The sequence below is a fragment of the Belonocnema kinseyi genome, chromosome 6 (genome assembly GCF_010883055.1).
Source record: "Belonocnema kinseyi isolate 2016_QV_RU_SX_M_011 chromosome 6, B_treatae_v1, whole genome shotgun sequence".
In the NCBI taxonomy this organism is placed as follows: Eukaryota; Metazoa; Arthropoda; class Insecta; order Hymenoptera; family Cynipidae; genus Belonocnema; species Belonocnema kinseyi.
The window spans coordinates 20,185,875-20,201,534 of record NC_046662.1 but is presented as its reverse complement, the minus strand read 5'-3'; the positions used below and the strand labels follow the sequence as shown (position 1 = coordinate 20,201,534).

The following is a 15,660-nucleotide window of genomic DNA, read 5'->3' as shown; positions in this document are numbered from 1 at the left end:
TACGCCAATTAGCACAAATGGTAAGTTCCGACAGTGCCTACAAGTGTGCCTACTGGCCGCTAGATGGCAATACCGGTTTCATATGTATACACCTGGTAAGAAGCACTTAGAAAGGTGGGTCTGGTTCTAAATTTCAATAATTGTGAAAAAAGCAAAAAAAGATTACAACAAAAAACTTTTTTCATAATTATACAAATTTAGGACCAGACCCACCATTCTTAGTGCTTCTTGTTTTGTATTCCAAATTGTCAACTGGATGTGGCGTTTCGGGTGATAATAAGTTGGGAAATAAAAAAAGTGGTGGTAAGGTAGGAATCTGATCACGTGACCCACTCATCACATGGCCTTAAACTGAAAATGTATCTATTTTTCTAGTTAAATCTTCCATAATGTTAGTTAAAAACTTATCTCTGGTAGAACGTTCATTTTTGACTAAAAACTTAATTATTCAATTTTTTAATTTAAAAATGATAAATATTAAACAGAAACATTAATCCATAGATCCTGTGTCGGTATCTAGAGTTCGGTTCTTTTACCGTTCTCAAAAGTTCGATTCTTGGTCAACCAAACCAAAAAAAAAGAAAATATTTTTAGTTGAAAAATCCTGTTTCAAATGGCTGATTTAAATTTTGATTTCAGAGGTGGCTAGAAGTTTCCATGAAAAGTTCTCAAGCCAGCTACAATTTCGCGAATGAACACTTTCTCTCGGTGAGAACTCTCCAGACACTTGCAGATATAAAGTACCAGTTTTTGGAACTCCTGGTTGGCATTGGATTCGCACCCGTGGAGGTACGAAGACGACAGCAGGGTGTTGATAGAATATTAGACATAACGGGCCCCGAGCTCAACGCAAACAGCGAAAACTACAAACTCCTCCAAGGATTATTGTGTGCTGCTCTCTATCCCAATGTGGTGAAAGTTTTCACACCTGAGAAGTCATTTCAAATACAGTCGACTGGTGCAATTCCAAGACAGCCGAAACCGGAGGAATTGAAGTTCCAGACGAAGGCCGATGGTCTCGTCAATATCCATCCGTCGTCTATCAATTTCTCGATTGGACACTATTCGAGTCCCTATATCGTCTATCAAGAGAAGATCAAGACGAGCAAAGTTTATATTAAGGAAGTGTCGATGGTGCCGATGTTGCCATTGGTTTTGTTCTCGGGATACGGTATCAACGTTGAACAGCATGATGGGATTTTTGTTTTGTCGTTGGAGGATGGATGGATCATGTTTAGGGTGGATTCTGACAGGGTAAGATGATCTATTTAAATTAGTCCGGCTACTGGAAAAGCTAGTCAAATCTATGTCCATTCTTTTTTTTCTTCTGAAATTTGGAATAAAATACAAAATTTGTCCAGGATATCAATTACTAAATTAGGTAACAAATTTGTATTCTGATCAATTTAAATAAAATGTTTTTTTTTTTCTAAATAATAATACAATGTAAATTTAAATGTTGATTTAACTCGATTCTAGCTACATTTTTGATTCTAGGCTATATTTTGCGAAAATTAAGCTCAAATATCCTGAAAGCAAGTATAAATGAGCAGTAATTCAAATTTTGCATGATATTTTTTGGCTGAAAAAAAGTTTTTCTAACAATATTGTGTGTTTTAAAGCCAAAACTAACCATTTTTGTAGCTCGCGAAAGGCCTCTCCATAAGATTCCATGTTTTTTGACACGACTTTAAACAGTGATAATTCAAATTTTAACCTGGAAAGGGTCCCTAAAACAGGCATTACGTGAAAAAGAACACATTTCTCCGCAAAAAAAAAAATACTAATTTGAATGATTTTTCATCTGATCGATCCAATAGCCGGACTGCCTTAATAATCACTTTTTCTAAATTTGGTCATTTAGAATTACCAAGATTTTAATTGACTTTCGATTCGAAGAATCAAAATTATTTCGTTTCAAGGTTTCATTTTTGAAATATATTTGACATTTGTGTGAGATCTTGGGAATGGTTTGGAATGTTTATCATTTTCTTTTGTAAAAATGTGTAATTAATTGTAAATTGTTGGAGAAGCTTTCGAATTTGAGCAAAAATGGATGGTTTCTAGTGGAATTATTTTTAAACTTTTTCTACAATTTTGAACATTTTTCAAAATCAAAATACAGTTTTAATAATAATATAATTTTAAAATTCAAAAGAGATATCTGTGGAATTTTTTTGTAAAATTATTGAAATCTTTGTGAAATTATTGAAGTGTTTGTGAAAGCTTTTAAATTTGAGCGAAATCTTTGAAAACTTTTCAGTTTTATAAAACCATTGAAATATTTAAAAACAACCTTTTGTGAAATCTTTGAAATTTTTTCGAAATATTTTATATCTTTTAAATTTTTATGAATTCTTTGAAATCTTTGCGAAATATCTGAAATTTTAATTTAATTTGTTGCAATCCTTTGAAATCTTTGAATTTTTTTATGAAATCTTCAATTTTGTTGTCAAATCTTTTAACATATTTTGAAATCTGTGTAAGATTTTTGAGACTTTAGCGAACATTTTGAAATTTTTGTGAAATATTTTTTAAAAACTTCTGAAATTCCTTCAAACACGTGTAAAATCTTTGAAATTTCGTGAAATCTTAAAAATCCTTGAAATTTTAGCGAAACTTTTTTTAAATATTTCGAAATCTTTGAAATTTTAGCGAAGTCTAAAATATTTTTTGAGGTATTTTACATTTTTTAAAAGTCTTTTCAAACCTTCTGAAAGCCTTTAAACATTTGGTGAAATCTCTGAAATTTGTTGTGAAATCTTTTAAATTTTTGTAGAATCTTTTGAAATCTGTGTAAAATCTTTGAAACATTTGAAACTTCAGCAAAATTTTCATGAACTATTTTGTGAAAATTTTTAATTTTTACCAAAATATTTCAAATCTTTTTGAAATATTTAAAAATTGTGTGGAAACTTTTAAAATCTTCTGAAATCCTTTCAAAAATGTGTAAAATCTTTTAAATCTCTGTGAAGTCTTCAAAATCTTTGAAACTTTGGCGAAATTTTTGTGAACTATTTTGTGAAGTCTTTTACTTTTTATCGAAATATTTAAAATCTTATATGAAATATTTGAATTTTTTTAGAAATCTTTAAAATTTGTGTGGAATCTTTTAAAAAAACTTCTGAAATCCCTTCAAACATGTGTAAAATCTTTGAAATATTCTTGAAATTTTAAAAATCCTTAAAAGTTTAGCGATTTTTTTAAAAATGTTAGCAAAATCTAAAATCTTTTTTGGAGGTATTTTGCATTTTTTTGAAATCTTTTAAAATCTTCTGAAATCCTTTAAACATTTGGTCAAATCTAAAATTTTAGCGAAATTTTTTGTGAAACGTTAAAAAAATGTTGTGGAATTTTTTTGAAATCTTCTGAAATTATTTCAAATATTTCAAATTTTTCTGAAACATTTCGAACTTTTGTGAAATCTTAAAAATTTTTGTGGAATCTTTAGAAGCCTGTGTAAATTCTTTGAAATCTTTGTGCAAACTTTAGAATATTCTTGAAATCATTAAAATCTTTAAAACTTTAGCGAAATTTGTGTAAAATTTTTTGAAATCCTTTAAACTTCTTCCTTTTAAACACAACTGCATCATTTACGAATAATAAATTAAATAATTGATTTTTGCAATTTTTGTAAATTATTTGAAATCTTTAAAATCTCCTGTGAACTATTTTTCAAATTTCGACATCTTCGTGAATGATTGAAATTTTAACGAAATCTTTGAATCTTCTGAAATCTTGGTCAAATCTTTGCTTTAATTTTAAAGTTGTTCTTGAAATCTCCTGAAATATTTGGTGAAATCATTTAAATCTTTGTGATTGTAGTGATATCTTTGATTCTTCTGAAATGGTTTTAAATTCATAAAATCTGAGAACTTTCTGTCAAATGTTTGTGAAATATCTATAAAATATTTTGAAAACTGGTGTACAATCAGCAGTCGAATGGTCAATTTCAAATTCAAGTCTTTAAAATCGAGTATTTAAATGTCAAAATTTGATTAATTTTTAAAGATATATTCAAGAATAAAAAATTAGAACAGAAGTTTGTTGAACTTTGAATGTTGCTTGGCAGGCATGTTTGATTTTATAAAATTGGGCTGCTTTCAACCATATTGGTTAAATAATTAAAAATATGAACAGTAATTATTTATGATTAAAATGTTAAAATATTGTTAAAATAATAATTATTTAACTTTGATTCTTTAATTTTCATTAATAAGCGTGCTTTTTTACTTCCAGGTAGCACAATTACTACAATACACAAGAATCGAATTAGTCAAATTACTAGAGCTAAAAATGCAAGATCCGCTCTTGAATCTTCTCAACCATCAACAAGGAAAACGAATTATAAGAGCAATCGTGAAAATAATATCAAGTCACTAATCTGGGAGGATTCATAGAACCTAGGAAAATCTCATTAGAAGTTTTGTCTTCCGTTTTTCTCAGTTTAAAGACATCAGTCTGTTATGTCGTTTTAATAAAGTCGTTAGGAGAAAAGTATTAAATATTTTAGTCAAATTATGCAAGAAGCCAATTAGAAAAAGGGACGCTCGAGATTTTTTTTCTTCAAATATTCGTGACCAATTAAGTTGATGAATGATAAAATCAACTTTCTTATTTCAACGAAGCATATGTTCATTTTTAAATTTTGGATTGAACTATAAATATTTTAAGAATTAAAAAAAAAAAGAAAACAATGATATAATTTTATGTGTAAATATGTATGAAAGTTTTTGACGCAAGTGGTAATATATAGTACGATAGGTGTGAATCGCACTAAAAATATATTTTCATTTCGTATTTTGTTCGTTTTTTTTTTAGCACCCATGACTTTTATTTTAAAATAGATTATAATAATCCAAAAAAGGGAAATTATTAGGAAAAGCTTAATTTTATATTTGATTAAGATGTTTAAAAAAATTAATATCCGAGTAAAAGTGCGAGTCATTCAGTTAGAAAAGAAAATTTTTTAATATTTTCAGTACGGTCAATTCTTCCATAGTAATGAATTTCACAGATATGACATTATTGTTGATTAAAGAAACGTTTCAAAGTACATGTTTTTAAAAGTTTTCCATTTTTTATAGCGAAAAATTAAAACAAAAGCATTTTTTCAACAAAAAATTCACTATCTTGTTGAAAATTGGTCTTTTACTTGTTTTATTTTTTTAATTTTTAGTTAAAGACGGATCTTTTTTAATTGAAAAAATTACATGATTTGTTGAAAATTCGTCCTTTTTGTTTGAATAAAACGGCTTCTAATTTTAAAAAATTTTATTGAAATATTAACCATTACATTTTATATTGTTTGTTGAAGATTCATCACTTTAGTTTAAAAGTAAAATTATTTTGGTAGAAATAAGTTTTTTTTCGACAAAAATTGATAAACCGAAAATTGAATTTCATATTTTTGGTTAAAATTCGTTAAAAAATCAACCATTTTCAAGTGAATTCACGTATTTTTTGGTTGAAAATTTTACTAATTAAAAAAAATTCTAAACTATTCAAGTTAAAAAAATGTAATCAAAACTTTAGAAGAGTTACAATTTAAACCTTCAATTTTAAAGGTGTGAAAATAAAATGTCTTAAATTTTGACAATTTTGAAGATCGAAAGTTAAGTTTTCAATTTCTAAATCTTCCCAATTGAAAAAATTTCTAGTGTTAAAATTGCAAATTCTAAAATTTTGAAAATAGAGAATTTAAAGTGATTCCGGTTCTATCTACAATTTGAACGATTTATATTTTTGAAATTTAGAATTAAAAACTATAGTGTTAAAGATGTAAAATTAGAAATTCTTACATTTGTACGATTTTGAAAATTAAAAGTCAAATTCCAATTCTTATTTTTTCAAATTGAAGAAATTTTGAATTGAAAATTGACTTCTGTAGTTGAAAATTCAACTGTGTTCGAAAATGGATTTTTTTCAGAAAATTATTCTTCTTGTTTGCAAATCCAATTATTTTGGTTAAAAATTAATTTCTTTGGTTAAAAATTTAACTACTTTGTTAAAAATTTTACTACTTCGTTAAAAATGTATCTTTTGGGTTGAAAATTTATTAGGTTTGTGTGGCAAATCGAAGTATTTTGTTCAAATTTCCTTTTTTGGTTAAAAATTAGAATATTTAACTGAAAATTGAACTATTTAATTTTTTTTTACAAATTAATTTTTTTAATTGCACATTCACTTCTGACGATGAAAATTGAATAATTTTATAGAAAATTTGTTTATTCTAATTTAAACTTCATTATTTTTAGTTGAAAATTTAAGTATTTTGTTCAAATCTCCTTTTTTGGGTTCAAAATTATTCTTTCAACTGAAAATTGAATCATTTCATTTTTTGTTACAAATCAATTTTTTGCAAATATGATGTTTTTAAATTAATTTTTGAACTTTAAAATTCAACATATATTTAGAATGTGTCTTTTTTGTTAAAAAGTAATTTCTATGGTTGAAAATTGAATTATTCTATTAGAAAATTTGCTTTTTTTTGGTTAAAAAATTAATTTTTTAAAGATAAAATTAAACTATTCCATTTTGGACAAAAAAGCTCCATTTTAAATTTATTATCAAATTATTAAATTGAAATTTTCGTAAAAATCGCAGTTTTTACGCATGCGCACTACGTGTGTTTTTCAGTACGCTCGAACACATTTCTATGTTCTAGATCTGTTGGGACTTATTCGGAGAAAATGCTTAATATTGAGCTATTCAGAACGAAATATTGTTTTTAAATTAAGAAAAATAACGGAGAAAGATATACAGTGCAAATAGGAGAAATATTACATGCAAGTAACAAAATATTTACCGATTAAAAGGATGAAAGCAAATTCTCAACATTGAGGTTAAGAAAATAAAAATTCTGGTTGAAATCCAACATTATTGCTCTATTATATGAATATAAGGTGTAACAAAGGATTATTTTTCTAGATATGGCTAGAATTTTTTCTTATGTTTGAAAAAATTGAGACATCTGCGGAATGAATCAAATTTTGAACCGAGAAGAATAACAAACTGGAACCAGGATGGCCAGTCAGTCTACATTTAATCCTGGATGTTGAAAACGGCTTTGTACGTTGTAAGAATTTAAATTCTTGATATGACAATAAATATTAATATATTGTTTTGTTTTTTAATTTAAACTTTTTGATCCAATTATATTTAATTTTTATTCAATAGCTGAAATAGGTATATGCTTCAAGGTTTCGAATTTCGATCTTTTTTTGGAATAGTTCAATTTTAAAGATTTGCAAGCTAACACTTCAATATCTAAATTTTATGATAGAAAATGATGCAATTTTGAATTTTTTTTTTTTTTAATAGTTCAATGTTCAAGATTTGAAATGAAACAATATTCAAGTTTGAATATTTTAAATTTATTTAATTTTAGAGATATATAAACTTTTTTTAATTTTTTCAAGTTTTCAATTCTAAATCTTTCAAATCGAAGAGTTTTAAATATGAATGATCACAATTACAGAATTTTCTATTGTAAAACTTAAAACTTGCATAATTTGTGATTGTAAATTTTCCAAAATAAAAAAAATCTCAATTTTTAGGACTTATAAATACAAATTTTTAAACTGATAATTTTAAAATTAAAAGTCTAGTTTTCATTTATACATCTTCCAAATTGAAGACATTTTAAACGTAAATCATCAAAGTTACAGAATTTCTATTTGAAAATAATAAAATTTTCAAATTTTTGATTGGTAGATATATATATATATTATATTTATAAATAAAAAGTCTTCATTTTTGATGATTTTAAAATTCAAAAGTGAAGTTTTCATTTTTAAATCTTCCATATTGACAAAATGTCGCAAGTAAAGCATAATAATTACAGAATTTTTTATTTTAAAACGTAAAACTTGCATAATTTTAATTTTAGAAAACGAAAAACTATAATTTTAAAAATGTATAAATAAGAATTCTCATATTTGGTTAATTTTGAAGATTAAAATTCAAGTTCTTAATTCTAAATCTTCCAAACTGAAGTAATTCTGAATGCAAATCATCGAAATTACAATTTTTTGAATTGCAAAATTTAAAATTTGCAAAAAAATTTGGTGTAAATTATCAAAATGAAAATATAGTCTTCAATTTAAAGTACTATACAATAATAATAACAACATTTTCAATTATAAAAATGTATAAATAAAAATACATAAATTTTGATAATAAAGTCAATTCTGCAATTTAAAATGTTCCAAATTGAATAAATTTCAAATGCAAATCATCAAAATTAGGGCTTTTTTATTTTAGAATCTTAAAACTTGCATAATTTTTAATTGTAAATTTACATAATGAAAAACTATTCAAGTTTTAAAAAAATGTAATTAAAACTTTAGAAAATTTACAATTGAAACCTTCAATTTTAAAGATGTGAAAATAAAACTTCTTAAATTTGGATAATTTTGAAGATCGAAAGTCATTGTTAACATTGCAAATTCTAACATTTTGAAAATAGAGAATTCAAAGTGATTCCGGTTTTATCTACAATTTTAACGATTTGTATTTTTGAAATTTACAATTAAAAACTATAGTATTAAAGATGTAAAATTAGAAATTCTTACATTTGTACGATTTTGAAAATTAAAAGTCAAATTCCAATTCTTAATTTTTCAAATTGAAGAAATTTTGAATTTAAAGCATCAAAATTACAGAATTTTTAATTGCAAAACGTAAAAATTGCAAAAGTTTGAATTGTCAAAATTAAAAACTGTTAAATTGGAAAGATTTACAGTTTAAAGTTCCACAATTTTGAAGAGTTACAATTAAAAACTTGAATTTTTAAGATTAAAAAATAAAATATCTTCATTTCGGGTGATTTTTCAATGTAAAACTTAAAACTTGCATTTAAAGTTCTATAATTTTAAAGATTAACCATTGAAGACTCTTCAATATTTAATGCGTATAATAGAAAATTATGCACTTTTTTAATGCTTTTTTTGTAATAGTTCAATGTGCAGATATAAACTAAAAATCTAATTCATTTTATAGAATTTCAATTGCAAATTCCTACATTTTTGTACATATGTATAAATTGAATTAATAAATTAAAAGATAATTATAAAATTAAGAACGAAATTAATATTGCTATAAAAAAATTTACATATAAATTATTCAACGAATTCAGTATAATCTTTCTTTAAAATACAAAATCAAAAGTTTATCCTACTTATCAGCTAATTAATTTTAGGGATATCTTTAAGAATCTTCTTCCAGGATTGGGGCACGGTTGCGCCTAGCTTTAATAGCAGCGATTTCTTCCTCTCCAAGTTCTTCTTCATATTTCTTTAAAGTCTGATAAAAAATTAATGGAATCTTGAGGTAACTGAGAACCTTGTTAAAACTGGCCAAACCCATTCCCGAATTTAACATACCTATAATCAGAAAACATAATTGAAAAACAAAAAAATTATTAATTATCTCTAATGCAAAATTATTGTAAATTACTCAAACTAAATTTAAAAAGGAACATTTTTTTCAACCAAAAATCAAAATTTTCAATCAAACATGTTATTTTCAAGACATGTAAACGAATTTTCTACAAAACAGTTATCTTTTCAATAAAAAGTTTATTAAAATCAGATAGATGAATTTTTAAGTAAAATTATGAATCTTTAACCATAAAATATGCATTTTTTACCAAGTAGTTCAACTTTAAACCAAGTAGTTGATTTTGAACTAAAAAGAATGAATTTTCAACCAATGAGATTAATTTTCTATTAAAAAAGACGAATTTCCAACCACAAAGATTAATTTTCTATAAAAAATATCAATTTTTAACCTACAAAGAATAATTTTTCAATACGTAGTTAAAGTTTTGACTTAAAAAAGACAAATTTATAACAAAAAATGGAATAGTTACATTTTCGGAAAAAACATTTATTATAAATAACGAAGAAAAAAGATTGTTAACAAAACTTTTCAATTTAAAAGGTAAAAAAGGAAGAATTATCTACAAAAAAAGTTGGATTCTTAAAACATAAATATGATTTTTTAACAAAAAATTTAATTTCCTATCAAATAGTTTAATTTTCTACCAAAATAGTTGGATTCTCAACCAAATTTTTTACCAAATAGTTCAGTTTTCTACAAAATAGTTGAATTTTAAATGGAAGAGTTCATTTTCAACCAAAAATTTAATTTTCCATCAAATTGTTGAATTTTAAGCTAAAAAGACAAATTTTCTAGAAAGCAGTTGATTCTCAAAAAAATGTTAATTTATAACCAAATATTTGAATTTTTAACTAAAACTATCAACCTTTAACTGAAAAATATAAATTTTTTAGAGCTTTATTCAACTTTAAACCAAGTAGTTGATTTTTAGCTAAAAAGAATGTTTTTCAACCATAAAAATTAATTTTTTACCAAAATAGAATAGCTCAATTGTTATTTAAAAAAATAATTTTAAACCAAATAGATAATACTTGGACTTTCTTGTTTGATTCTATTAATCAATTTCGCATTAGAGTAAAATTTTTAAAACAAAAAGACGAATTTTTTCGAACAATCGTATTTCTGACTAAAAGTGACGAGTTAAAATTTCCAAAAATAATTAGGTTTTTAACAAAATAGTTTAAATTCTAACCAAATATTTTAATATTCAGCATACAAAAAAGTACAGTTTTAAGCTAAAAATACGAATGATTTAGAAAAAAGTGTAATTAATTTTCTACGAATAGTTAATTTACAAAAAAAAGGTTACATTTTCTACAAAGAAAATATAAAAAAAATACATTTCAAGAAAATACATGAATTTCCTACCAAATAGTTAAATTTTTAACTTATAAATTATACAGGATAAAGTTTTAAACAAATATGGAATAGTACAATTTCCAATTAAAAAATATGTTTACAAAAAAAAATGACTTCCACATAGCTGTTAAATTTTTCAAAAAAAAAAAAATTAATCTTCAACCAAGAATATTATTTTTCTACAACAAAAGACGAATTTTGATTAAAACACATGCATTTTTAACAAAATTACTTAATTTTAAACCCAAAACGACGAATTAATTCTACCAAAAAGTAGAATTTTCAACACAAAAATATGATTTTCTAACCAAGAAGTTTCATTTTCAGCCAAATAATTTTATGTTTTACCAAGTTTTTTAATTTCCTAGGCCAAAAAAATTCATTTTCTACGGAACTTAATGAAAAGACGAATTGCTTCGACAAAGTAGTTCAACTTTTATTTAAATAATCGATTTTTGAACCAAAAAATTTTAATTCTTAACGAAACATGCAATATTCGATATTTAAACGAAAAAATTGGATTTTTTAACCAAAAAAGAGAAATTTTTAACTATTAAGATTAAATTCTTACCAAGAAAGACGTATTTTTAACAAAATACATTTTTAACCAAATAAGTAGTTAAATTTTTTACGGAAGAAGACACATTTTTAACAACAAATGGAATAGTTAAATTGCCAGTTAAAAAAGAAAAGTTGTCAGTTTTTAATAAACAGTTGAACTTTTAACCAAAGAGATATAAATTTTCATGCAAAAAAGATTTTAGTTTGACTTTTCAAAATCAAAATATGAGTTTTTAATAAAAAGTGAGTATTCTAAAAAAAAAATTACTTGAATTGCCAACCCAAAAAGACGATATTTCAACAAAAAAGTTGAACTTTAAACAAAAAAATTTTACTTTTGAACAAACTTGTTTAATTTTAAACCGAAAAGTTGCATTTTTTCCAAACAGATGCCATATGTACTAAAAGAAATAAGATTTTGAATTCATTAATTCATTAAAAAAAAAACACTTGAATTGTCATCTCAAAAAAGATTTCAGTTGACTTTCGAACAACAAAACATGAATCTTAAATAAAAATTGTATTTCCTATGAAATGTTTGCATTTTTAACAAAACAGTTGAATTTGAAAGAAATAGAAAGATTAAAAAGGGGAATTTAAAAAATATATATTTGAATTTCAATTCAAAAAAGATTTCAGTTGACTTTTCACCACCAAAATATGAATTTAAAAAAAAAAGTCAATTTTCTACAAAGTGGTTGAATTTTTAACAAAAAAGGTTGACTTCTTGACAAAATTATTTAATTTTAAACCAAAAAGTTGCATTTTTAACTCAGAAAGATGCAATTTTTACTAAAACAGATGAATTTTTTAATTAGAAAGACAAATTTTCAAAAAATATTTTGATTTTCCATCCAAAAAAGACTTCAGTAGACTTTTTAACAACAAAATATGCCTTTGAGACTAGAAGTGAATTGTCTACGAAATATTTGAACTTTCAAAAAAACAGTTTGCTTTTTAACCAAATAGTTGCATTTTTGCAAGAAAAATGTAATTTCTACTAAAATAAATTTTTTATTTTTTACATAAAAAAAAAAACAAATAAAATAGTTGAATTTTCAAACAAATACTAAAATTTATAATAAAAAAGATAATCTTCAAGAGCAAAGAACTGCAAAAAAAAGGAATAGAGATATAAATAAAAGGCCGATAAATTACTAACAAGAATATTATATTATTGCTTTCACAAAACTTCGTTTTGAAAAGTATCTAATTTTGTCCTGATCATTAATTTAATAATCAAAGATCAGGATCTTAAACTTGTAACATTAAAATTAATTTTTTTTAAAAATTTATTCTGCTTAAAAGTTAAGTTATAGAAATCCCCTGACTTTTGCAATATTTTTTTTCTAAGCCCCTGATTTCCTTGACCAATAAAATTTCTGGTCATTTTTCAAAATTGGTGGTTGGTTTGTTTTTTATTCTGAAGAACAATGTCAAGAATCAAATAAGAACATAAAATTTACCAAGCGCCAAGTCTGTGTTCATGTCGAATCTCATGGCACGTGCATCTGGAGTCAAAGGATGCATTTTGCCTGTAGGGACTTCATTAATAATAAGACATTTGTGACACCTCACTAAAAGCAAAGAACCAAATCCTCGTCGACATTCTTTTTCTACGTTGTTCAAAGAAAGCGCTTCTTTGCAAGTCCCACACCATAAGTTTTTCCCAAGCTCAGCAATCTCGACAATACGACGTCCTTCCACAACATGATTTTCTTCCGTCAATTCTTGTGATTCAATAGTTTCAAGAATATCAAGGTCTCCATTTTCATCAATTTCATTTTCGTCAATTTCATTTTCATAGTAAATTGTTTCTATTTCAGATTTTTTGCTATTTGCTGCACTTGAGCCATCTTCATTTATAATAATTTTGTTTTCACGAATTCTTTTTTCTAAAATCAAGGCTTTCTTGGCCTCCGCTTGGACTTTAAACGCTTTTATTTCTTTTGCTCTCTGCATTTCCTTTCTTGCATTACGCATTCTCATTCTGTTATTGTAAACTTTTTCTTTGATAAATTTTCCTTTCCAACGCATTGGCTTTTCTTGTTCCTTCGACATTTTGAAAAAACTTGGATTTCTACTGATTTTTAAAATAAAAGTATGTCTTTTTTCTTCGGTACTGTTTTTTTATTGGTTGTCGTTATCTCATTATTTGTTATTGTTAGGGTTGTAAAATTTCATGAAACTTTGGTTCAATGAAAAGTTTCATGAAACTTTCAAGGTCTCGTGAAACATTGCAATGTTTCAAAGATGGCGGCGGGAAAATTCAAACCGCATATAATAAGAAGTGAAAATCAATTCAAATTTTCTCAAGTAATCGTTGATTAAATAATTAATTACCTGATGCAATATGTTTTGATGATTTCGCTTTAAATTAAATACTACAAATTTACTAACAAAATTGAGTTTTATAGCAAATACAGTTACATGATTAAGAATTTTAAAAACCCAATTTTCCTATATTAAGTTAATATATATATTTATTAGTTATATTTAATAGACTAAGGCATTTTGAAGTATTTAGAACAACGATTTTAAATATTTTCACCAATATCACAATGTTACTGCGGAAACACTGAGAAACATTAAAAACTTTAAATAAATTTTTTTTTAAAGTTTAAACTTGCGGCGAAGTAGCATACGAGTAACAAGTACCTAACCTGATCTGATTTCCGCGCATGCGCAAATGGAACTTCTCTTCTTTCCCCCCAATGTTTCATAAACGATGAAACTTTGCTGTGAAACATTTGAAAGTTTCAAGTGAAAGTTTCAATGTTACAATGAAACGTTTCATTGCTCACAACCCTAATTATTGTCCCGTTGTCTTGTTTTTTAAATCCTAACCTCACTTTTCTCGCACAAAATTTCTTTCCTTCGACTTTAATTTTACTTCACTCCAGATTATTTGAATTTCTTCTATTGCCTATTTTTTAATTTCCTAAACAAAGTATATATTCTGACAATTATACATTATCTTATGTTTCGCAGACTATATAAAAATTGGTGAATATTATATAAACTATTATGTGCGACTGAAATAGAATGGGAAGATACTTGTGTAAAAACTAATTACAGTATTTTTCTAAATTTTGAAAAATCGATATACCATTCGATATATATCGATAATTTTATTTAAGTTTTCTGTCAAGCAGCTTACTTCATAGATCGTTGATTTGACCACAGTACGAGTAGTTTATGTAGTTTTTTATTTATTTCGAGTGTCCAATTACGACAACAACTTGAAAGTGTAAGTATTTAATTTAAGATATTAAAACTTTTATAGAAAATTGCGCTAATTAGTTTTGTTTGTGGAATATTGTCACCTGATTCCAGCGGTCAAATTCTGAATATAACCTTAAAGTATCAGTGCAGTTTTTAAACTTTCGTGCTTATTTTCTAGTTTTTACAAAAATAGAGAACATTGAAAAGTATGCTTCTAATTTTGCTTGCACAATTAACTTTATTGTAATTAAATTTCTTTTTCTGACGATTTCAAGTAAAAAAATAGTTTTGTAACAAGCTCGATTTTCGTAGTCTAAATTCACTTTATTTTTTTTTATGAATTTTGTGTATTTTACGACATTTTGCAAATAAATTATAATAATCAGCAATTACTAATGATTTATTTAGTTTTATGTATTTAAATTATAGGCGAATGACCAAAACAATACTAGTTTGATTTTTTTTCAATAAAAAATAGAAACATTAAAAACATGTATGGCGCCAGACGTCCTAATTTATCAGGACATAATGTCCTGATTTTTTATCGCTGTCCTGATTTACTCTCTCTCTTTTTTTTTGCTTTGTGCTGATTTTTCATGACCAAAAACGTAAATTTTGTTCACAATTCCTGAGACGGCAGCCTCCTTGTAACTGTTGAATTTAAAAACTCGACGTGTGTGGAATTTGACCAATATTTAGAAAGAAAGAAAAACATCAAATTGCATAAAAAATGGTCAATTCTGAAAAGTATTTAACATAATTGACATATTTTACAGATTGTTGAAAATGCAACTGTTTTGTTCAAAATTCAACTGTTTGGTCATATTCGATTTGAAAATTCAACAGTTCTATAGCAACATTTTCTTATTTAGGCAAATTTGTTGTTGAAAATTCGTTTTAAGTGGTTTAAAATTAACTTTTTAACAAAAAATTGAAATATTCGATTTTTGTTGAAAATGTATCTTTTTCAGTTGAGAATTCATGTATTTTGTTGAAACTTATTTAATGATTAAGCATTGAACTATTATTAATATTAAATACAGAATAGTATTCAAATTTGACACCTAAAATGTTTTAACTAATAAGCCAAATTTATTAAAAATTTTATTT

At 25.1% G+C, this 15,660-nt stretch overlaps 3 protein-coding genes across 3 annotated transcripts in view; 2 read left to right on the top strand and 1 right to left on the bottom strand.

Moving 5' to 3' along the window:
- Positions 1-4,500, top strand: part of LOC117174392 (putative ATP-dependent RNA helicase DHX57) — a 38,922-nt gene extending 34,422 nt beyond the window's left edge. The window contains exons 10-11 of the mRNA XM_033363481.1: positions 640-1,254; positions 4,240-4,500. Coding sequence (XP_033219372.1) covers positions 640-1,254; positions 4,240-4,383 — 759 coding nt within the window. The 3' untranslated portion in view covers positions 4,384-4,500. The remainder of the gene's footprint in view (positions 1-639; positions 1,255-4,239) is intronic.
- Positions 4,501-9,102: 4,602 nt separating this feature from the next.
- Positions 9,103-13,472, bottom strand: LOC117174487. Its single transcript, XM_033363646.1, has 2 exons — positions 12,792-13,472; positions 9,103-9,386 (listed from the first exon to the last, which is right to left on the bottom strand). Exons 1-2 carry the CDS (start codon positions 13,384-13,386, stop codon positions 9,211-9,213), a joined length of 771 nt encoding a protein of 256 aa, XP_033219537.1. The 5' UTR covers positions 13,387-13,472; the 3' UTR covers positions 9,103-9,210.
- An 894-nt stretch (positions 13,473-14,366) lies between these two features.
- Positions 14,367-15,660, top strand: part of LOC117175134 (39S ribosomal protein L41, mitochondrial) — a 9,471-nt gene continuing 8,177 nt past the window's right edge. The window contains exon 1 of the mRNA XM_033364713.1: positions 14,367-14,575. The gene's annotated coding sequence lies outside the window, so the exon portion shown is untranslated. The remainder of the gene's footprint in view (positions 14,576-15,660) is intronic.

Bases quoted from the DNA above. Each gene is read 5' to 3' on its own strand.
- LOC117174487 (XM_033363646.1), bottom strand. From the start codon at position 13,386: ATGTCGAAGGAACAAGAAAAGCCAATGCGTTGGAAAGGAAAATTTATC. The intron at 9,387-12,791 runs GTAAATTTTATG...TTCTGATTATAG, and splicing joins GAACACAGACTTGGCGCTTG to GTATGTTAAATTCGGGAATG.